The sequence below is a fragment of the Glossina fuscipes genome, unplaced genomic scaffold (assembly GCF_014805625.2).
Source record: "Glossina fuscipes isolate IAEA_lab_2018 unplaced genomic scaffold, Yale_Gfus_2 308, whole genome shotgun sequence".
Taxonomy (NCBI): domain Eukaryota; kingdom Metazoa; phylum Arthropoda; class Insecta; order Diptera; family Glossinidae; genus Glossina; species Glossina fuscipes.
Window position 1 is genome coordinate 1251943 of NW_023998651.1, and position 23528 is coordinate 1275470.

The following is a 23528-nucleotide window of genomic DNA, read 5'->3' on the forward strand; positions in this document are numbered from 1 at the left end:
ATGCAATTTTCCAGGAACATGGCACATCTATCAATATTATTAGAAAGAGAAATTGGAGTCCTTTTATTTTCGATGAAAGCACTCGAGAAGTTGCTGTCAGAGGAGTATTCGCACCACACTTTTCCAAAGTAATTAGAAATCTCATGTGCATCAGTTAAAGTTCCATTGGGAAAGCAGATGGCGGAGATTTCGTTCAGATTTGAAGTTCCATTAATTTTGTTGATTTTGCTCCAGACAACTTTCATTCATGTATTTCTGTGAAGTCCTCTCGAAAAAAGTTCGAAACTAAGTGCCTTTGATTTTCGTAGTTCCTTCCTGAATAGAGCATTGGCCTTTTTGTATAATAACAAATGATCCTGATCAGGACTCTTAAAGCGGTGTCAAGTAACCTTAAAGATGAACGGCGGTTTACAACTATCTTCGGGAAATTGGCAAAGCAAAGAGAAAGCCGTCTGCCATTACAATTAGTATAGACCGTATAATATTTCTCTGAAAAACCTAATGACTCTATCAGATGATAAAGAGGAGGTCATGCAGCCTGATTTATCACTATAACACTAAGTGACAAATTGAAATCCCCAATGCGTTTACTATATTAGTTGATAAATACTTTTCGGCGACATCACAAAAACGGGCAGCATGTTCCTTATAAATAGAGATATTCGCGTTTGGTGGAATATAAGAGAAAGTTACGTATAACTGTTTACTAGCAATTTTCGCACGAATGGCAATAAATTCAACGTCGCCACCCCTGTGATACGAAGATAAGATTCGCAGGTATAGAAGTTTGAGTTGGCGATAATATAGAGGAAGTGACTGCAGTTGTTTGTTCGACTTGCCAAGCGTGGGGAGCAGCGGGCACACTCGAACAGCTAGTGGGAGAAGCAGGTTTGTTATATTTATTAATATTCCTTGCAGATTTAGACAAATTAGCATGAATGGTGCTACTGAGAGGAGATGCCCTTGCCAGCTCAGCTTAAATGAAACGTTGGTAGCTTCCCAGCATAATTGTGAGTTTAATAATATCTGGTCTGTCAAAAACAAAGGAAAAGCTCTCGTTCTTTGTAGACAAGAATAGAGCACCCGAATGAATTTGAGTTTTGACTTCCGTCAAAGACGGAGGTGGAATACTGCACGCTGCACTACGAGTTGATCTTTTACAGGTGAGAACATGAGTGCTGTGTATAACGACACTCACCGTAATCTTAATTTTTTCAAACTTTCAACATAACGTCACGAGATGTTTACTTAATTTAGAAAAACTGCAAACGCCGCGAACTAATTCAGATGTTTGCTAGCAATAAGACGCAGAAAACAAAAAAGATACTTTTTGTCGAGGGCACCCAGAGCTGATCGCAAAAACAAAAATGGTGTCAACACAAAAAGCTCAATTTATTAAAATAAGCAGCTAACTCAAATTTTCCGGATCTTCCCATAAATGGATGTTGGAGGCAGTCTGAGGAAAGAGCTTACCTGGAAAACCATTGGGCTGGGCATGATAGCAATGATCGGTTGCTTCGTAAACGGTAAAAAAGCTTAAAGTGCCAAAAAACACATCCTTTCGCTGATAGTGGGAGCCCCTAGAGCCTTGGCTGATGACATCTTACTGAAGTTCCGCGGATCCCAAAAACAAAGAAAAAAAAAAGGAAATCCATTGCAAGCCAAGAAACATTGTGGACAGATGTAGTGGTTTCTATAAAGGTTAGCATTACAGCATTTAGTACTTCGAAAATTTAACTACAGTTTTTAAACATTTACATAGGTCGCTGGGCTATTCTACAAGAGACGCGGATGAGCTGCTACAGGCCAAAGAAGCTGGGAAGAGTCCCAAAGGTTTGTGCAGCGCTGCATTTTGTAAAGAAAATGTCATTCATTAAATAATTAATCAAATGTCCATAAATCTTTCTGTAGAGTAGATTATCAAACGTTTTAAGTTCATGCGCTTGTATGTGTATTGTTTTATATATTGACGGTATTTTCAACTTTTTTTAACCTTTCAGTGCTAGCGACCCAATTTGAAATTATAATGTACAATTCGAAATTCGTGCCGATTAATAGTTTTTCCCCTTTTTTTTTTTTTGAATTACTACTAAAACTGATAAAAACTTATGTTACATCTCGCAGTCGTTCTGAATTCGCAATTCTTTCGCACTTATATACAGATGTGTGCAATTTAATTTTAAGTTTCTTCTTAGTTCTTGATGATTTTCTTCTTATAAGTGGCTTCGTAAGTTAATATCAATGTACCTACAAATTGCGCTATCGACAGTATATCTCTACCATGCATGAACTTTTGTTGAACTGCGGAACTTATTTCCTCAAACCCGTTTACCATCGCCGGTATACGGTCGATTTTATATGATTGAAGCCATATTTACCTCAGCAGGATCTAACATTTGTTTATTTGATGATACATTGAAACCGACGCATTTCAGTAGCATTTACAGAAGGATAGTTACACAGTTTCTTTTGCGTGATGTTCAGATTTGATTGTCCAACAATATAAATAAGTATATTGTAAAGAAGTAAAGGAGCCATGTAATGGTAAAAGCTAATACTCAGCCGATGTGTAGTGGAGATAGAAAAATGCGTTGCAGTATTTGGGAGGATTCCCTATGAATCCTTCCCTAGGTGTAGGTAGTTTTACTGCTTTAGAACCCTATCCTGCTCGGCTGCAGAACGCCGAGTCTATCCGTCCCAAGTAGTGCCAAAAGAACTTGGCAAGAGACGGTCCCTAATTAAAGTTACGAGCCGGATAGAACGCTTTTTTTAAAACAGCGAGTTGATACGCTTTGATTGAACTGCATAAAACAATTAACTTCTTTATTTGCCAGGTGCATTATTTATACTTAAATCTATAGGTGATTTTATGCTAACGTTATCAATTATTTTAATTAGGGCGTCTGGCATCGTATTGCATTTCGTAATGCAATACCCAGCCAGTTGAAGTGCGACAAAATTTTTGTTTTACTTTTTTTTGCTACAGAATTATGCAAATTCAGCATAATTCTGCCGCACTTCAAAGTGGATGCATACGACGGTATGCGATCACACTACAATATCCTAATTTATAAATTTGGAAAAAAATTGGAATGGGATTTGAGCTTTGCTCACTGTATTTCAAATTCCTATTTTTCCATATAAGTTTCCCTTCCGAGCAGCAAAACCAAGAAAAGTTAAGGGAGAATTTCCATTGTATTTTTCTCCATTCTCATTATTATTGCCCCATAATTGTGTTATTACTATTATTATTATTACTATTAGATATTGTATGTGTATACAATAATTAGTTTCGTTTAGGTCATCACATTCTCGATATCTTTGTCTTTTAGCCATCTAGGCGTATTAGCTTCAGGTTGCGTTTACTGTAATATTTTTCTTCACTCGATTAATTTTACCTTCTATAAAATTCTGCGTATTCATTTCTTTGGGACATATTTATGCTAACACCTAAACCAAAACTACCCATAACAGCAACGTTGACAAAAAAATATAACAATATCATCACTGCAATTGGATCCACAAAGTATGATAAAAAAAAAACCACAACAAAATAGCAACCACAAAACAGGAACAGCTAAAGCAGAAGCCAATTTAGCAAAAAATCGAAAAACAAACAACACCAAAGCAGAAACAATAGTGAAATCATCTAAAAATAATAGTAACACGGCAACAAACTGTCAACACCAACTATAAAACAACAATAATCACAACACAATAACGACAACACCAACGGAAGAAGCAACAACAATAACCGCTAAGATTAAAGCGGTAAGAATAACATTAAATCGATTTAAAGATCCACTTAGGATTTTTATGTCTCTGCAACAGCAATATTCCCCACTAAATCCAATGCATTGAGTAAATTTAAAATCCATCACTGCAACACACGTGAGCTGCAGACAAATTTTGTCGCGGCATACACACACATCTGTAAATATTGATCTGAAATAGTAGTCCTTTGTGAAACCAAATCATCCAAATACTCGTATAATACAGGGGTGTTTTGATGTGCACTCGAAATGATGTAGTGTTCCAGTTTCAGCAGCAATATAGCAAGCAGAATTCCGAATTTACCTGGCTGAGTTTTGAATTTTTATATAGAAGTCAAAACTTTGAGTGGATAATTTCTTCTAATGGCTTTGACACCTTATCCAACATAATAACTTCCATTCTGCAAGATTTATAAAAACTGGTTGCGCCATTGCCCTCGTACAATTCCTCAACGCAGAGATTGTGGCACTTGCCCAATGCAACATATAAATGAACCAACACGTATTCCAAGCGTTATAAAAAACATCATCACACATGCAATGCGAAGATATTTTGCTTTCAAGATGCATCGAGGAAGCCAAAAGATAAATGCTGGTTTGATCAGACTTTCAAAGATGCAGTCAGGACAAAAGAGGAAGCAATTAATGTTTGGCGTTTTAACCCAAAGGACAATAAAATCTACTACATAAACTAGATATATATTCAATCAGGTACTTCGCTGCCAAAAAGCTTAACGCGAGAAGCGGCTGCTTATGAAAGCTCTTGCCGCTCCGAAAAATAGCAATAACTTTTAGTTTTCATTCTACGCCTTCAATTCGAATTCTCAGTAATGACCAAATAATATCCAACCTGGATGATGAAGTTAATGTGTTAGCTTAAATATTTTCTTCAAAAGCCAAAATACCACAAATCAACCACTGCTTCCACTTAAAAGAGTAGCACGTTCGATGTCTACATTATTCCTTCGAACGAGGGCCGTTAAAAAAGTTTTTGCCAATCCCAACAACTGCAGAATTCGAGCCTAAGAAACTGCGCAGAAACAGTTGCTACGACCATTACGCCATCTTATCAGCAAGTGCTACCATGTAGGCATTTTTCCAATTTGCTGAACGGTCGTCTATGTCCACTCCATACCAAAAAGGGTGAACCCACAAATCCTGCTAACTTTCGCCTAATTGCACTCTGTTCCGATATAGCCAAATGCATGGGGACCATGGTCAACTACTATCCAACGACTTAATAAGCGCTAGAAAAAATGTCTTTTGAGAAAATTGGTCCACTGGCTTTTTGCTATTTTGGTGTGAGTACGGTCGTTGCCCTACATATCTCCAAAGCATTTGGCAGAGTATGACATAATGCTCTTATCTTCAAACTGGTTGCATATGGTATAGAGAGCATTTTCGCTACATTTATATTAAGTTTTTTGGGCCACTATTCGATAAGAGTTGTAATTGACGGGTACTTTCCAGACGGTTTTTATTTAGATGCAAATGTGCCGCAGGACTCTATTCTCTCCCCTTGTCTTTTCCTTATGTCGTTTGTTCTCCTTTAGTATGAGGACTCTTCCCCTTCTTTTTTCCTGGTGTTCATTAAAGACTTGCTGTGCATAACAGAGAACCCTATCAGTTTGCAGGCGACATCACCTTGTGTTGTTCGTTTACCTTCAGTGGGAGATGATGCATCAACGATATACAGAACAAACGCTGCATGATGAATGACGCGCCAAGTCGGGACATCATGACAATATAAATAAGGTAAGCTTTAATTTTACCAAAACCCCGTAGCGACCTCCTAGCGCAGGGGAACAGTGATGAACAAGTCCTCCCTTTGTGGTGGTGTCAATATAGAAGAATTGGCAACCCTTCATGTTCATGGAGAGAAAATGTGTACGCTGTGTGCAGAACTCTAGACAATTCTCGGCTGCGTTACGCTTATGTGCTAATACATTCAGGGCAAGTATTCAACAGAGATAAAAGAGATTAGTCCACTCAATAAATTTTTCCTCAATTTCGCGTGTTTTTCAGCATTCTCATCTTTTCGCCGTTTTTAACTACGCCGTCCCCCTTTGAAACTTCCCGTCATGCAATTACTAACGATGAAGGAATGGTTGCTATGTACTGAATCTCGTGTCGCATCGATCAAGAGAAAAATAATTCCACATTTAGAGTTATGTGCCGCACATTTGAGCGATCAACTGATGACCCGCGCTGTTTGGATTGTCTCGACAAGTCTATCTTTATTCGTGGAAAACGGGTACTCGAATAAAGGAACTCTTCGACAAGAGCATTCAAAGGGTAACCCTGCCGGCGGGTTCCAGAGATTTAATAACTGAAGATCTAAAGATCTAATGGCTGGAGAGTGACATATTTTCTTTGATTCTTCGGCCAATTATTCTTAGATGAACACTCTTTTCTTTTACATAGCGTATTCAGGCTGACCTTCCAGCGAAATATGTAAACAACAGGCAACTGGTTGCAATTCAAAAACAGTACTATACTTCAATTCAAAATTACAGCACGCACTATTCATCAAAATCACAGCCCTATAGTCAGTTTATAATTCAGAGTTAAAGGAACCCCAAACGCATGAATGTGTTCACAGATGTAGCCAGCTAAGCCTACTCAAACCCTCTTAGGATTAAAGGGGAATTATTTCGATTAAGGGACGCTTGCAGTCAGTAGCCATTTTCTATTGGATCCTATCCAGTCCTATTCACACACATACGGCAACTAGCTACTATTGTGGTGAAGAAGCTACAGTACAACTAAATTAATTGCACGATATATAGTGTAGCGTTACTTTTGAGGCAGCAGATCAAAAGCAATTAGGTTAATGAAGCAAATTATGAAAGACCTTACTTCAAACAAAGAACAAACTCTTCGGCTATTCCTCAATGCTGCAATTAATTTTGGCGATCCTTTCAATAAAAGCTTATAGAGCGATATTTCGCTGCTTTGCTACAAAAGTTGAACGCCTCGAGGAGGCTAGTAAGTACACACAACTGAGGCATTCATCGCATGCCTAAAAAGCTTCGTCAGTAGGCGCTGAAAATTTCAAAATCTATAGTTTGCTAACGCAACAAATTTGTTTGGCGCAAAAATGACCTAATAGAGTACGGCAATATTCCTTTCAGAGAAAAATATAGAATACAAATCACAAAAGGAGCATCCAATTTCGCTTCATTCCACCAAAATAAACCAATCCTTTTTTTTCAGAGAATTGGCAATGCTGCTGTTCACGGCACATTTACGTATACGATATGAATATTTACCGTAAAATTTTTAACTATTTGTTTAAGTTAATTACAAGTTGTTTTGCTTAATTATAACATAGTCTGCAAGCCTTAATTTGTTCTGACGCGCCAACAAATTTTTCACAGAAGTTTATATTGTAACAAAATAAAGCGGATTACTAAATAAGTCATTTTCATTTAATTTTTCGTTTCGCTAACAGCTTAATGTGTAGAATCGCTTGCACAATTCATTGCAGCGTTATGGACACACAAGGAAAATTCACGAATTCTTATCCTGTTCGAACGGCTTTCGCATTGGTGAGCACCTCACGGAGCTGACTGAACTCGACCAAAATTTGCTTCACATTTAAAATCGGGACTTTGTAAACATTGACCAATTGAAAAACTAAACGGATTTCGGTATGGGTTCAAATGAAAACGACAGACCAAAAATCGAAAACCCGTTACAACGGTCATAACAAAAAAAGAAAATATACCTCAATGTTTGAACAGCCATATTGGCAACATATCCAGGGAATGCCAGAAACGTGAGAGTGGTAATGTTGGATCAGTCACTGGCATTTTTAGACGTGCAGCCCACCGACTGGTTCGCCGAGAGTCACGGACGAAAACCCATAAAAGTGCACGTTAATATTGTATATATAAGTTTATTAGTTACAAAGTGCATTTCGAACATAACTATTATACATCATAAAGTTATTCAACCTGCAGATAAGTTTAACGATATCAACATACATTAAAATCCGAGAGAGTTTTATGATATTTGGTGAGTCATTTGTAAACAATATCAACAAAACAAGTTCAAGATGACTACGTTGAGGCATTGCAAAGTGTACTACGGCCTCTTTAGAGGGTAGATTATACATGTTGAGTCGTTCGTTTCGATAAGAACATATCCATTTTGCGAAATATTTATTAAACCCAATGTCCTCGAATTTATTGAGGGCTTTTACATGAGAGCCATAAGCGGTTAATAATGAGTTCAGAGAAATATATATCAGGATGTTGTAGTTTACTTAACGTAGAGAACATATTCAATTAAGCGAAATATACAAAAACTAAAATATTTAGAAAAGAAAAATAAAGAAAATTTAACGACAACACTTTAAAGTGTCAATTATCAGCCATGAAAAACAAATCGGATAAATGAAATAACGTCGCCTAACCAATAACCTGATTTAATGCAAGCAATTATAATGTCCGATAGGTTAAGCAAACTTATAAATAATGCAGATGTAAACAATAGAAAATAAGAAGACAAAATGTAGTATAAACGAGGGAGAAAATTATCTAAACCAATTCATTCCTTTCAATGAAAAACCAAACGAGTCAATGATCGCTCTGTTATTTTTTAGCGCAGGAATAATAATAAAGGGACTAATAAACATAATTTGCAAATGTAAAATTTATTCCTCAAATACTATTTTTGTGACCCATCTTCCGCATTCAGAATCACACAACGCAACGAAATATATATCTACCATGCAGCTTTATTCAAATAGATATGAATTCAATAGTTGATTCAATTATTTTGTTCATAAAGCTAGAGCACAAGTTGACTGATACCGTTATTAAGACTTTCCACCCCTTTTATTAATGCGATCCTGCCTATATATATTGTACTTAGCATGTACAACTTCCGAATTAGAAATATTACCATATTTCCCTACACAGCAAGATATAATAACTGAAATAGCTGCCAGCAAACGTTTTCGTAGATAAAAGGTAGGTGAATTTGATTTAGTCGTCTGATTTTGTTTGTTAGTCAGCAAGTGAAAGCTAGACAATTCTAGATTGTGTACGATCTTTTTTACGTGTGTACTCATGAACGAATGTGTTTGAAGGCCAGATATTGCCATACAACTTTCCGACACAACGAGCTTAAATGATGATTTAATGTGACTGTATGAAAAGTTGAATTTAGTTTCAATATACAAACCCAATTTAGATTTTATGTAGTAATTTATATCCTCTTCTATTATATCTAATACAAAAGGCGATATAAATATTGATTTTCTGGGTAAAAGTATAATGAACTCTTTTCGTTTATTACCGTTAGACAATGCGTTTATTGGTGCCGAGCAGTAGGTGGCGGAAAAGTTATGAGCTTCTTTTGTTAACTTTTTTATTGAGGAAGACGAATGGCCCGTTACATCAATCGATTCATTTGCTTCTCGTTCCTCTCATTCTTACCTTTGCCTTAGGAGCCAGAACCTAGACAATCTTATTTTTTAGAACCAGTGAACTTATTTGGCGCTTGTTTTTCAGGCACGTTTTGGAGACAACTTAGTTCCTGCGACCACTTCGGCAAGAGATATCTTAATATTATTGAGCGTACTCCCCACTTTATTAAAATGATCGTACATGGTTTTCATTAAATTCAATTCATCCGATTTATATAAATGCGTATTAAAGTCAACACTGTCATCAGAGTATAATCGACACTTCACTTCAGTCTCATATTCGGATGGCGCATGCAAGGCTCTTAATTTGATAATTTTCATTACAATAAAGTTGTGCTCACCAATTTTGCATTATAGATGAGCACAACCTACGCTGTATATTCAAGTTAAAGAACTCAACATTGATAATAGAGATCAAGCTAAGAGAGTTGCTCGGTGTACAGTTAATTTCCAAAAGAATGTATTTACCGTGGGTTTAAAACCGTAAAGTGTACATTCATACAAACGTTGATGTTAACACAAGCACAGAGATGATCAAGAGAAACATCAGTTGATGACTTGTTATCGCAGAAACAACCACTTTCAAGTTTAATAAACATTTAAGTAAAAAGTGTCAAAAAAGAACTTCGTAAATTAAGATTAGCGATAAAAAATAGTTAACTTTTCTACAGTAGTAGGGTTGCCCGCTTTCTTTTTCAACATCATTTCTTATATCCCTACGAGCATTGCTACTGCTTATTGCACTTACAAAATTTCACCCCACAGACTACTGTTCATTTTCAACAACTGAGATCAGTTTATCTCGGGGATTGTGAATGCAATTTTTTCATTCATCACATTATTAAACAAATAATAGGTGAAAGTAAAACACTGAATAGTGGAACAAAGTCTATGACTCACATATGTGTACAATTTCACGATCTATCATGGTGAGCGCTCGTTCTATAATTTATATAAAGGAAATCCGAGTTATAAATGGATAATATTCTGGTTCTTTGGCGCATGTTTGCAGTTTATATAAAGTCTAATCTAGTGTGAGTTCGATATACACACATTTTACTCTAGGTTGAGACGTGCTTTGCACGGTCTTTATTATGATGTACAAGTAAACATAAACTTAAAAAATCTAAAAAAAAAACAACTCGAATAGTGCACAAGTTCGTGATAAACTGCGCTCGTGATCATTTCGTACCATTGGCCAGCAGTTACGCGGAAAAAAGCAAAAATTTAAATTTGATATTTCAAATTGTACAGTAGTTCATAAAAGTGTAACTTGAGAAGGAAAAAAAAGGATATTTCTTTTCTTCCTTTTTTTTTGTGCTTCCCTCTTTTTGGGTGTAGTGGCAAAAAGGAGCCATAACAGCGTTGTCTCTGACAATAAAGCAACAATGATTAACACAGACACTCCTTGGTTAAAAGATTACTCTGTGTAGCATATTGAAATGCGATCTTCTACAAAAATTTTTATTGGCCAACCAACCTTCACTGGCGGCCACAGAGACAAGCAGGGCGAAAAGCAAGAGAACAATAAACTTACGAAACATACTTACGAAGCAGCAACAATAATAATACCGGAAACAACAATTAGCACAAAAAACGATAACAGCACCAAAGGGAAGAAGAGGTAAGATAAGTCGAGGATGTTTATTAGGTCAACATGTAATTTATGAATTGATCTATAGGTCATGTGCAATTTATTATCGTGCATACTTTATCTGCTTTATCGTTTAAAGTAGAGACAAAACGGAGCATACATGCACAGGTCTTTTCTCTTCGATTTTTTTTTATAGCTTTAATCTTGTAGTTTTAAGAGAATGAAATTATTCGATTATTAAGAAGTGATAATTGTGCTTCAGGAATTTGACATCTCTCGTTTTCTTAATTTTTTTTAATTCATGCAATTGCCCAAACATCTTAAAAATATTGAAAGATTGGTTAAACAACGATATTTTTGCGAGAAAAGCTTGGCGGACGAAGAAACATCCACAAAAAAAAGACGAAAAAAAATAAAAAATAGTTAAGCACCAAAGGGAAGCAAAGTCATAAAAATAGCCTCAAAACGAAACCGTTGAAGGCTGGAAATACACATATTTAATTGTGTATTAAAGCAAGCTTTGAACGTTTTACTAAATATTTTTTATTGCTACAAGATTTATTTCATTTACACATTTGTTTCATTTGCAGTGAGTCTCATTAATATTAAGTTTTTTCGTTTGTTAAACCTAGTCCATCATCCAAACATAAAAGTTTTTTTTACTCTTTGTACCATTAGGGAATACATATTAAAATATATTGTAAAGAAATTCGTTCTTCTCGGATACGGTTCGTATCGCTAAATCGGCGTTTTTTTAAGAGAAATACACTTGCACGTTTCCTCTACAAGTCTCTTTTTTTAGACTCAATTTGCTTAAGGGTAGGACTGTTTACGTTTTACTTTGGCAATACTGTCGACTTCTCAACTCAAATATTCTTTTTCAACTGACCGGTTTTTATCCGACTTATTCTGCCTTTTGCAAATATTCTATATATATATATTCTAATCTATATACATTTTCACAAGCATATTACTATTACCTAAATTCATGCCTTTATTTTTAATCCGTTACCCTGCTTTTCCGCTAATCGTTTGGGTTTTCCCTTTCTAGGGAATTTATTATTTCGGGAAATCAATTAGTTGGATTGAAGTGGATTTGGGATTTCCGTAACACTGCCCTCCACTTAATCTTGTTCGTCCCAAACAAGGTCATTTTCAATAGCTATCAGCTTGCTGACGTATGCTACCTTACTTGTAGTTTCGCCTTTCTGATATTTCTGGATGCAACAGGCTTTATCAGCTATGCTCGTGATGACTTTGTACGATCCTTCCCAGTTAGATTACAAATTTATTGATAATCTGTCACTATGCGATGACTTATACAGTTGTACCAGATCTCCGTCAACAAAGCTCGCTTTCTGCCCTCAATGTCTTACTTGCGTTTTGATTTCTGTCGGTAAATCGGTTTGGCCGCCTTTGGCCTTTCAGCTTATTTCTCGCTACTTTTGATTTACCACTTTCCTCATAGCTATGAATCCAAGCTGCTACTCATTTGCGGCATGCTACCCAGTAAAATCTCCGTTTAATCTCCTTCACAGTTTTCGTAACGCCAAAGTGCTCTCCGTTTGGACCTTCTCCTCGGCTAGCGGCGCGTTTCGCACGCCTTCCTTTGAGAACTTAACATCTGCCTAAATCTTGATCCGACGAACAACGATATTTTCTTTAGCATTCTGGTCCTTATGCATGCGTTCTTCGTGATCTTTTTTACCTGCTTGAGTCTACGGTATTCTCTACATGTTTTTGCCTGCAACAGTCATCTGGCAATTTTTTCCATTTATCTCCTTTAATATGGCGTTTATGTTGTACGCCTGCTTTGCTGTTTGTGGGCAACCTCAAGTGCGAGTCTTTTCTCCAAAATTTACATTCTCGATCAATGTGCCAAACTTCGTCGCAGTTGTAGCATTTGCGCGCGGTTGCTTTTGGTCTCTTGTTCTTGTTCTGTTTCTTCGGACATTTTTCACATAGCACATTGCACGCGTCATCAGTGTTGAAGGCTTGAACTTTAGAACCACTGCCTCCAACACCAAGTTGCTGTTTAGTGGCTTGTTCTTTGAAGGCGTCGATTTCGCTTCGTAAGTTTGCAGGCTGGTTCAACGTTCCACCCATTTTTTCTTCTAAGACTTCAACCTTCGAATCAAATTAACTTATTACTTAAGTGACTTTTGCTTCCAAGGCATTCAGTCTGGCATCAAACTGGCTTAGCGCATTGTCAAACTTTCCTTCCTGCGCATTAATTTCGCCATCAATTTGCTGATACACTTTGTGTATACGAGTTTTCAGTATATCTTCATTTTCCTGAATTTTCTCGACTTTTTCCGTCGTCCCGTCAATTTTTGATTCTATTTCTTGTTGTCCGAACAGTATTTGCTGTTGCACTCGCTGTTGGACTTATTGCATTTGCAGCATTTGTTGTATTTGTTTTTGCCTTTGTTGTTGCGTTTGTTGCATAAACTGCATAACAACGGCGTTTGGTATATTTGTATCTTTGCCTTTTTCTGCGCTGCATTTTTTTACTGCTGTAGCTGTATTTTGCCTTCCTACCAAGTTGTCGTTTTCTTGTTTCCTTTGCTCTTGTTCTCCAAATTCTTGTATGGTTGCATAGCTCTGCTGCATTCGGCTTACTATAGCTTCAACGTAAGCATATGTCTCCTGTCTCTCATCAGTTGTACATGTATCTTCTCCTTCCAAAATACTGTGGCAGTTATATAAGAGTCATTCTTTAATTAAGCTGGACTTATGGTTGAGTTCGTTATCTAGGTGGAATTTAAATGTTTCCAAAATATCAAGTTCGTCCGCACTTTCTTTAAAATTTTTCTTCAATATCCTTAAATAACTTTCTTAGTTTACAATTCTATCCGTAAACACCAATTGTCCGAGTTCTTTGACGCAATGTATACCAAATCATAAAATGCTCGTTGCCATGGTCGCCGCAAGTCGTTGCTGCAAAAACGAGAGGAATGTCCAAACGTTTAAATAACGTTAGTAAACAAAAATATTAAGTTTAAATAATATGCTATTCTTGATCTTCGTATACATCCTTATATGAAAAAAACCAATATTAATGATGCTACGTTATTTAATTTTCTTCGCTACTGGAATAATGTTTTGTCTGTTTTTTTTTTATATTTTAATATGTATTTTCTAGTATAACAAAATAGTAGAAAAAAATGTTATGTTTAGACAATGGACTAGGTTTAAGGAATTGCCAACGCAGAGTTGCCAAGTTTGGCATGGTGCGTCTTGTAGTCGCGTTTTTATTCTGTGCAAAAATTATTTTAATTTTTTTAGTGTATTTGTTAGCTTTTTTGCTTTATTCGTGTTTAATTTTAAAAAATTCTCTAAAAGAATAGTGTGAACTTAACGTATATGAATATAATATTTATTGTAAGCAACAATTGAGCTCTTAGTAAAAGTCTCTCTTTTTGCCTGTTAATCTGTGTTTACAGTTTCTTTAGCTTTCGCTCTATATTTACAGTGGGCAGGAAAGTGAGAAATTTGCTTTAATTTTCTTGAAAATTTGTGCCGTGGAAAAAATATTTTTTTTTTAGTTTTTCTATTTTTCCTTCATAAGGTAGGTTTTTTTGTTTTAAATGGACATGGATTGTTTATTTACACCATGTCGTGCGAAAACGGGCCCTGAATCTGAACGATTCATTTCTTGTTGGCTGTGTGATCGTTTTGGACATGCAAAGTGTGCTGGTATTACCGGTCGTGCTGCTGATGCAGTCCTTGACCCTTCTAAAGGTTTACGATGGTCATCTTCTGGCTGCAGAAAGCGGGACATTGATTTCTACAAATTCTTCACGGAGACGAGAAATTGTTTCTTAGATTTGAGCAAAAATCTCGGCTCTTTATGGAAGAAATTTTAATTAATCAAGACTAGGTTTGATGAGTGTCGTTATATTGCGCAGTTATCTTCGTCTCCAGCTAATAAAGGTTCAACTCGTAGCGTGTGGTTCGTCACCTCTGAGTTCTCCGAAGTCCGTTCCGTCGGTGCAAATTAGCGATTCCTTAAAGTCTATAAAGAATCTTAGTGTTTCTGCTACGGCTGAGTCGGTCGATAACATAAAAGTTTTAAAAAAGGCGGGAAGTTCTTCTGGCTTGAACTATGCTGAAGTGGCAAGGGTATCTCCTCCCATTCATGTTACTCAATCTTGTCAGGCGTCATCGCCTAAAACTAATAATAATAACAGTAAATCGTCCTCTCCTCCTGGCTGTTCGAGTGTAAACGCTGGTCGCCAAACTGAGCACGTCGCACAAGGTGGTCGTGCAAGTGTGGTTACCCCTTCTATATTTTCTCCAACTCATAACTCCCCGTCCGTCAACCCTGCTGCTCCTAGTACAGACGACATATGCTTGAAGGCAGTTCCTCCCAGAAAGGCGATATTTGTGTCAAGACTGGCCCCAGATACATTTGTTGATAACATAAAAAGTTATCTGGCAGCGAAATCCCCTTCTGTCAATTTAAAACGCATTAGTATTTTCAAATTAGCTCCTTCTCAATCTAGAGTTATCTCATCTTTTAAAATTCTAGTTCTGACAGAAAATATGAATTTGATGTTAAATAAACCATTGTGGCCCCCTCAAAAAACTAAATATTTCTTCAGGCTCATTTTCTCTCATTTATCAAAATGTTAGTGGCCTAAATTCAAAAATTCGTTCCACCTTCCTAAATTCAGTGAGCACGGAATTTTCCTGTCTAGTCTTCAGTGAAACATGGTTAAAGCCGGATCTACATTCGTCGGAACTTTTCCATAATTCGTTTCAAGTTTTCAGAAACGATCGATTGCTTTGCAATGGTGGTGGTGTTTTAGTTGCCATTTCTTCGGCACTTGAATTTCCAACTACTCCTGACGTTGAATTTATTGCCATTCGAGTGAAATTTCCTAATAAACACTTATATGTGACTTGCTCTTATATTTCCCAAAATTCGGATTTCTCTGTATGTACGAAGCAGGCCGCCCTCATTTGTGAAGTTGTCACGGTACTAGCCCCCTTTGTTGCCGGTAGAGCATTTTTTTTTTTATTGAAAGGGGTTTGGCTCCCTGAGCCTCCTGACAAAGAATACTTTAAAAAAGGAATAGTCCCGTCGGTTGTCCACCGTCCGTCTGTCCACCGTAAGTCAGTCTGTAACCGTCTGGAGTCCTCCCTACCGTGCCACCATATGCACACCCCTTCGTCTCAGCCACAGCGGTGGCAGCTGTAACGCTTAGCCACTCATCGGGGACACAAAAAAAGGAAGTGAACAAACTAAAATAACTTACAGTATAATCCAATCGGCGCCGGTGTAGTGTCTGCCTCTTTACTTGGTTAAGTCGTTGAATGCTGGACCCCGGGTTGTGGCCATAACTTTACGCATTTCTCGCTTTTTTTCCTTTTCTCCCCTCCTTCTACTAAACTTCTTCCCTTAGATAAAAACTTTAACTTCCATTGTTGTGTGTGTGGGTGCACGGGTGTATACGTAGTTTACAAGTTGACAAAACTGGAAAATTAGCCCCTTTTTTTCTTTTTAATTCATCTGGATTGAAGTGAACACATTGGTTTGCTTTTCTTTTTTTTTGGTTCTTTTTTTTCTCTTTATTTCTATTTTTTTTGTTTCGCTTATCAAGTAATAATGTTAACCAAAAACTTCAAGTTTACAATAATAAGGCTTAGGAGGTTTATGCACTAATAATGTTTGGGAGATTTTACACTAACAATGCTTAAGAAATGCGGCAATCATAATGCTTATGAGATTTATGCACTAACCATGTTCAGGAAATTTTTGCACGACTTTTGCTTTTAGCCACCCTTTTATATGGAAAGGTATTTTTTCTTTTGCCTTAAAACCGTTTCATTGACGCTTTGGAGTTTTCTGAGATTTTTTTGTACGCAGTGAAATCTCCTTTTTTTTTTCTCTTCATCAATCTTTTGCGGCTAATTGATGCGAAATTTTTATCAACTTTTCTTTTTGGCACTTAATGTTTGCCGTTGAACTTTTATTTTGGTAAGAATTTCTTATGGAAATCAACAATTTAAAATTAAGAAAATTAATAAAAAAATTACACGACTATTTGTTTATAAACGCCCTCTTTTTTTTCAACAATTTTCTACATTATTCACTTGGTAAAAACTTTTTGCTTCTTGTTCAACTTTAGATTCCTTCTTTCTGTTTCTCTTTTTTTTTATATTCAGGTAAAAGAAATCATTGAATTAATTATTAAACGGTGACAAGTCCACAACTTTTATGGCTATTAACCGATCCAGAATTTGGATGAATTTTTCTGTCAAATATCACTCAATGTAAATTTAGGATATTTCTTCTTAAAAGTGGAGTTTTTTTTTTTTTTTGGTTCACCAAAAAAAACGTTTAACTTTTTATTTATTAAAACTGATGACACAACTCGCGTACACGTCCGCATTCCATCAGATCCCAAGTTGTTCTCCCGTCTATCTTCAAATTAAAAAGCAGACAAACTTCTCATTTTTACTCAATTTCCCTCTTCTTCTTCCTGTTGCTCTCTCTATAGCGGCTTGCCGCTACTCTCACAAAAGCAAGCAAAGATCCCGCAAAATCATACGATTTTGCCTATGCTTGCAAAAGCAAAGAAAAAAGGAATACCGCAAAATCATACGATTTTGCCTGGACTTGCAAAAGCAAAAGGAAAAAAAGGAGTACCGCAAAATCATACGATTTTGCCTGTACTTGTAAACAAGGAGTACCGCAAAATCATACGATTTTTGGCCTGTACTTGTAAACAAGGAAAAAAGAAAAGAATAAAACAAACATATCCCGCAAGAGCACGTGATTTATAAGCAGTACCACAAAATCGCATTATTTTGTCTAACGGCATGCCGTTATTACGCTGCTTGCGGTTGATACAGACCGACAGACACTCTACCCAAGGTTTGTTCGCGGCCGTTACAAAGTGGCCAAGCAGTCTAAACCTACCGATATAGTCATTGCGTTGGGTGATTTCAATTTGCCTCAAGTCACTTGGTGTTACAGTGATAGTTCTGGCTGTTTGATTCCTACCTTAACATCTGGTATAGCCGTTGTGTTCTTTAGTGAATTATTTGATCATAATTTAGTTCAATACAATGGTATCCCTAATTGCAATGGTAGATTGCTTGATCTTTGCTTTGCCAATTTTCCTGAGATTTGTGTTAATCGTTGTCTTCCGTTTAGTCTATCTGAGGATCCATATCATCCAGCATTGGGTATTTCCTTTCATTACAAGCATGTTGCTTCGTTGAACTTTCATAACGTTCCAAATTCAAATTTTTCATATAAATTTTATAATTTCCACAAAATCAATGTTTCCATGCTAAAATCACATTTTTCTCATATTTTGCTTGATTTCTCAGTGGGAAGTATTGATAGCTTACTGTCGTCGTTCTACAATATATTAAATCAAGCTATTTCTGCATCCGTTCCGATCAAGCAGTTCCGTTCTAGAAATAAGTGTCCCCCGTGGTTTAATAAAACAGTTAAATATTACAAGAATAGGAAAAACAAGGTTTTCAAAAACTTTTCGAAAAGTGATTCTTTTTCGACTATCTCGCTTACTCTGTGGCAAGGCATAAATTTAATTCCCTCAACCGCCAATACTATTACAGATACCTTCAGTTTGTTAAATCCTCCTTGTTTGCTAATCCTAAATACTTTTTTAAATTTGTTAACTCAAAAAGAAAAATCTTCATAAATCCCTCGCATGTGTCATTTAATGGCTCCGAGTCCTCGGATGGTTTTGAAACCTCAAATCTCTTTGCAGAATACTTCCGACAGAACTTTTCAACTGCCAATTTTGATTTATCAGGAAACTATCCATATCCGATTTCTAATTTAATTTCAATTCCTAATTTTGTTATATCGGAAAGGACGTTTTTGTAGATTTGAGCCCTCTATAAAATAATTGTTCGCCTGGACCTGATGGAATCCCCTCACTTGTACTTATATCTTGTGCTGGCGAGCTATGTGGTGTTATCTCAAATATTTTTAACAAGTCCTTGAATTCAGGTGTTTTCTTTTTGTGTTCGAATAATACTTTTCTTATTCCTATCCACAAAAGTGAAAGTAGACCACTCGTTGAGAGGGGCATAGTCAAGTTGAGTGTCTTGCCTAAGCTGTTCGGGCAAATTGTAACTTGTAATGGCCCTTGCCATTAATTCGTGTAATTCCCCACACCAACATGACGTTCGAAAAGGTAGATCTACGGTCATCAATTTGTTAGAGTTTACTTGTCATGTTTTCAAGGCTTTTACTAGTGGCTCTCGCACAGATGTGACATACACTGATTTAAGCAAAGTGTTTCATTTGGTTAACCATGGACTACTTATCTTTAAACTCCAAGCCTCTGGCTTACCTTTCTTCTTAGTGGAATGGTTAAGCTCTTATCTGCATGGTAGATCATTCAGGTTTTTATTTAACCTCATTACCTCGGATGAATTCCCCGTGACGACTGGCGTACCTCAAGGTAGCTACTTAGGACCGATTTTATTTAATTTATACATCAATGATTTCCCCTCCATGATTAAATTCAGCGAGATCTTAATGTATGCTGATGATGTGAAACTGTTTTCTTCCTTTTCCGTAGAATCGCAATCACATCATCTTTAAAGTGATTTGAATAATTTGGTTGCATGGTGTTCTTTCAATCTTCTGAAACTAAATCTAAATAAATGTTAGAAGCTTTCGTTCTCAAGAAGGAAATCGTTCAGTACTCAATATATCATTGATTCACACAAGTTGGAAGACATCGATTCGTTCACAGATTTAGGCGTTCTATTTGATTATAGGTTACATTTCAATTTGCATATTGAGCTCTCGTTAAGCAACGCTAGGTCTGCGCTTGGTTTTATAAAGAGGTGGTCCAGAGAGCTTGATGATCCTTATATTACGAAAAGGCTTTACATGTGTTTAGTTAGACCTACACTTGAGTATACCTCTGTTGTGTGGTCTGCTTCACATAGGTGCTATATAGATTCAATTGAATCTGTTCAAAAGCAATTCTTGCTGTTTGCCTTAGGAATTTGTGTTGGGAAATGATTGCCCCTCTTCCACCCTATGCAGATAGGTTCCTTCTGTTATCCCTACCGTCACTGGAGAAACTTAGGTTTGTTCTTGGGGTTTCCTTCGTAATCAAATTAATAAATGGTACAATTGACTCGCCCGCATTACTTCGTGAGATAGGCTTTAATGTCCCTAACCGCTTCTCTAGGCACTTTATCAGTCAATGCAAATATAATCACGAACTATTTAACCCGCTCCGAGTTGTTTGCAAGAACCTCATTAAAGGGCTCTTTAAAGTCCATCAAAGCGCGCGATTTACCTATGTCGTACTTGAACTAAAATTTAACTTTAAAAAGTTATTAGTTTGGGGAAAGAGAAATTCACTATTTTTATATGAACTTCAGGACTTTATTTAACATGCTTCGGATTGTCCGATTTGGGTCAAATATGCACCGTTTTGTTGTACGATTTGTTACCATTTTAAAGGTAACTTCAAAATGCCTCTCTCATAGAAGTCCTAGTCTCTATTTGCAAAAAACTCTAGTAGCCGATTTTCACAATCCTCTCTAGATTCCAATTTTTTATCATTAAAGAAATTTTGCAATGCCAGAAAAAGATGATAATCGCTTGGTGCCAAGTCCGGACTGTATGGCGGATGCATTAAAACTTCCCAACCAAGCTCCCGAAGTTTCTGACGAGTCACTGTAGATGTGTGTGGCCTAGCGTTGTCCTGGTGGAACACGACACCTCTCCTGTTGGCCACGACGACCGGCCTACCTGTGCGAGGTGCATCTTTAACATCAAAAATTCCTGAACGGAATCTACGAAACCAAAATTGCATATAATTGGCTGTTACAGTATCGGAACCATAAACACGATTCACAATTTTAGCCGCCTGGCTTGCATTGTCGCCTTTGTCAAAGAAAAACTGTAAAATGTACCGAATTTTCTCTTTGTTCACTTTCCTTTTTAACACGCCGTAACTCACAACTGAATGCAGCAAACAAAAAACAGTAAACGAATTTTTTTTACTGCGAAATGTCACCTTTCCAACGAGTATAAATCTGAAATTGTTTGATCGATACTTTACGAGAAATCTATCAGTGCAGCCATCTACCGAAAAAATAATGGATTTCTTTTTCCCCAAACTAATATTATGAGTCGTAAATTAAGTGTAATTGTTGGAGATGCGCCAACAAACATGATGGTTTCTGGAAATTTGGCGAGGATGTTTTTAAGATAAAAACCCGAATCCCTCGTTAACGAAAAATCTATCGTTATCAAGGATTTGCAAGAAATAACGGACAAAAGGGAAATAAAGGAAACTTCAATTTCAATATCGCCGAAGCATAACACAAAGTCCAACGCTGCGAAGGCAATAAAAGAATCTTTTGTAGGCACTCAAATTACAATTGTGAGCGAATTAGGTGTAGATTTGTTAGAAAAGTCAATAATAAAAGCGTCACAGCGCCCGTCCAACGTTTAGAAACTGAAAGATATGTCCATATATCTAAGGCGAGTTATAGTGAAACTGACAGGAGTTGTATGGCCTAAAATTCAGTAAGCCAAGACATAAGAGTAAAGACTGCAGAAACAAACAAAAAACTAAATCTTTGGTGAAAAAGGATTGGAAAAAAATCCTCAATTAAAGGTAGGCGCTTATAGTCGTAATGATTATGCTGAATTATATCAAGCGAGATAAACCATCATCATTTTTTGTAAGATGTAGTTGAAGGACAGCTTTGGTAGCATTATGCTCCTGTAACGCGTACAAACAATGTAACCTACTTTGCCGAGATATTACAACAGAGAAATTCAACAGCACAGCGCATTTACTAACCGGATGGGCTTCCTAATGACACTCTAAAATTAGCTGCGGCACGAAATGCCCAGCCATTTCCAAGTGCTTATAACGGTTATCTGAATGGGTACGTAGTTCCAGAGCCTTGAAAATGCAAAGGTAAGTGTCACTACCAACATCTAACAAGCCAGAATTTGCGACAGAATCGGCCCTTTGTGCATGGCCGATATCCTGGGGAAAACGCTGGAGAAAATCATTTGAAAGCGCCTGGAGGGTTATATTGCGCAAATACATAGAATATTGGGTGATAGATTTGTCTTTTAAGGACGGCGGTCTACGGCAGGCGCTATCCTCCCAAGAACGGTTCTAACCAAAAAAGTAATAGAAGATATGAAATGGGAAAACGTTACCAAAGGGAGGCAGTATGACTGTTAAAGTCCCACAAGCGTCCCTACCTGGGCGACATCTGTGCAACGCAATATAATGTGAGCTTGTAAGCCTGCCTGATCAACGATGCGTAGATATAGAAGAGTATGCTGACGATGCCAACGAACTGGTGACCACACAGCATGGAGGCATCGATTACTTTCGTATTGCTTCCGTGCCTTGTTTCGGCAACATCTATTTCTGGAAGACACAAGATTAGATTACGAGAAAAGTAAAATTGAAGCCCTGATTGGCGCTGAAATTAATTTGCAAAGCTTGATACTGATTATGGCACGAACACAATCTGTTCTCAACTGTCTGAAAGAGGCCTGTGCTGTCATAATGAAAATTACAACCACGCAAGCGGGGGCTTTAACGGATTCACGCTCACATTTATTTAAGCTTTCAATGCTTTTTCCCTTCTTAGAACAATTCGAGTTTCTAAGACACTAATATATTTTAGCACATATAAGCATTTCAAAAAAATCCAATGGTAAATACCTATGCCTAAACATCATTCTAAATTAATAAATGTACACAGTAGTTTTACCAGTGGCATATGCTTGTGTGACTCAATCTGTCAGAGAATTCAACAAATAGAGACGAGTTAGTAATGTTGACCATTTTAGATCTATGAAAACTGTATAGTTTTCTACACGCTCCCTCGAAATGGGTGGTTAGATTTCATTAAATACAGAGCTTTAGAATGCAGTGAAAGACCTCGTCGTCTGTCTTCCTCGCGAAACTTTCTTTATTTCACTCCTCGCGTTGAGGATGGCGAAGTATATGGCTTTAAGCTAGGTTACATCCGCAAAAACAAGTGCACAACGCTGAGCTGAAAGAGATTAGTACAGTTACATATAATACCGATCAGCTATTAGAGTGCAGCTGAAGTTCCAAAATGCTAAATGGCACACTTACTGTCCTCCACCAGAAGATATGTAGGCTTAATACGAAACTTCAAGACATGCTAATTGTTTCTGTTAGCTGTAGTTTATTACAGTTCTTGTGAAAACTAGGCTTAAGCTAGTTCTTAAGCATGCTGAGTTATTTTATCCAGACTTTGAGATATCTAGAAACGACCGGTTGTACATGTACATGTACATGTTGTAGATGAGTGTGAATAATTGTATCGCCTCGTCTTAAAGCTAATGTTACTATTAGGTGATTTTAACGTATATCATAGCGTACCAATGCAGATATTGCCTATTTCCCTCCTAATTCTTTTCCAATTTGATAAATTTTTCGACGAAATTTTTGGAGCTGTGTTACTTCCAACAGAACGCCAATAGTTAATTATTAGACTTGGACGTTTTCAACAATACCACGTTGCATATTTGCGGTATTGAACTCTAAGCTTCACCGAAAGAGAATTATCATCCTACTCATACAATATTTCTCCATGATTTCTTAATGAGGATAAGCGCAGTGGTTTCTTTGTTATATATTCGGCATAATTTCAGCCATTCAAAAAATAAATACTATGCAGAGAAAAAAAGCAGTAA

At 36.8% G+C, this 23528-nt stretch overlaps 1 protein-coding gene and 1 long non-coding RNA gene across 2 annotated transcripts; one reads left to right on the plus strand and one right to left on the minus strand.

Moving 5' to 3' along the window:
- The first annotated feature begins 312 nt into the window (after window positions 1–312).
- Window positions 313–8260, plus strand: LOC119643008. Its single transcript, XR_005248195.1, has 3 exons — window positions 313–1701; window positions 1763–1833; window positions 5401–8260. It is a non-coding gene; the product is annotated as an uncharacterized LOC119643008 (long non-coding RNA).
- Window positions 8261–8734: 474 nt separating this feature from the next.
- Window positions 8735–9964, minus strand: LOC119643007. Its single transcript, XM_038042365.1, has 2 exons — window positions 9679–9964; window positions 8735–9511 (listed from the first exon to the last, which is right to left on the minus strand). The coding sequence occupies exons 1-2, from the start codon at window positions 9807–9809 to the stop codon at window positions 9292–9294; spliced, it is 351 nt and encodes a 116-aa protein (XP_037898293.1). The 5' UTR covers window positions 9810–9964; the 3' UTR covers window positions 8735–9291.
- Window positions 9965–23528: the final 13564 nt, after the last annotated feature.

Coding starts and splice junctions, on each gene's coding strand:
- LOC119643007 (XM_038042365.1), bottom strand. CDS start 9,809: ATGTTTATTAAACTTGAAAGTGGTTGTTTCTGCGATAACAAGTCATCA. Junction 9,512..9,678: donor TTTACGGTTTTAAACCCACG/GTAAATACATTC, acceptor TATCAAATTAAG/AGCCTTGCATGCGCCATCCG.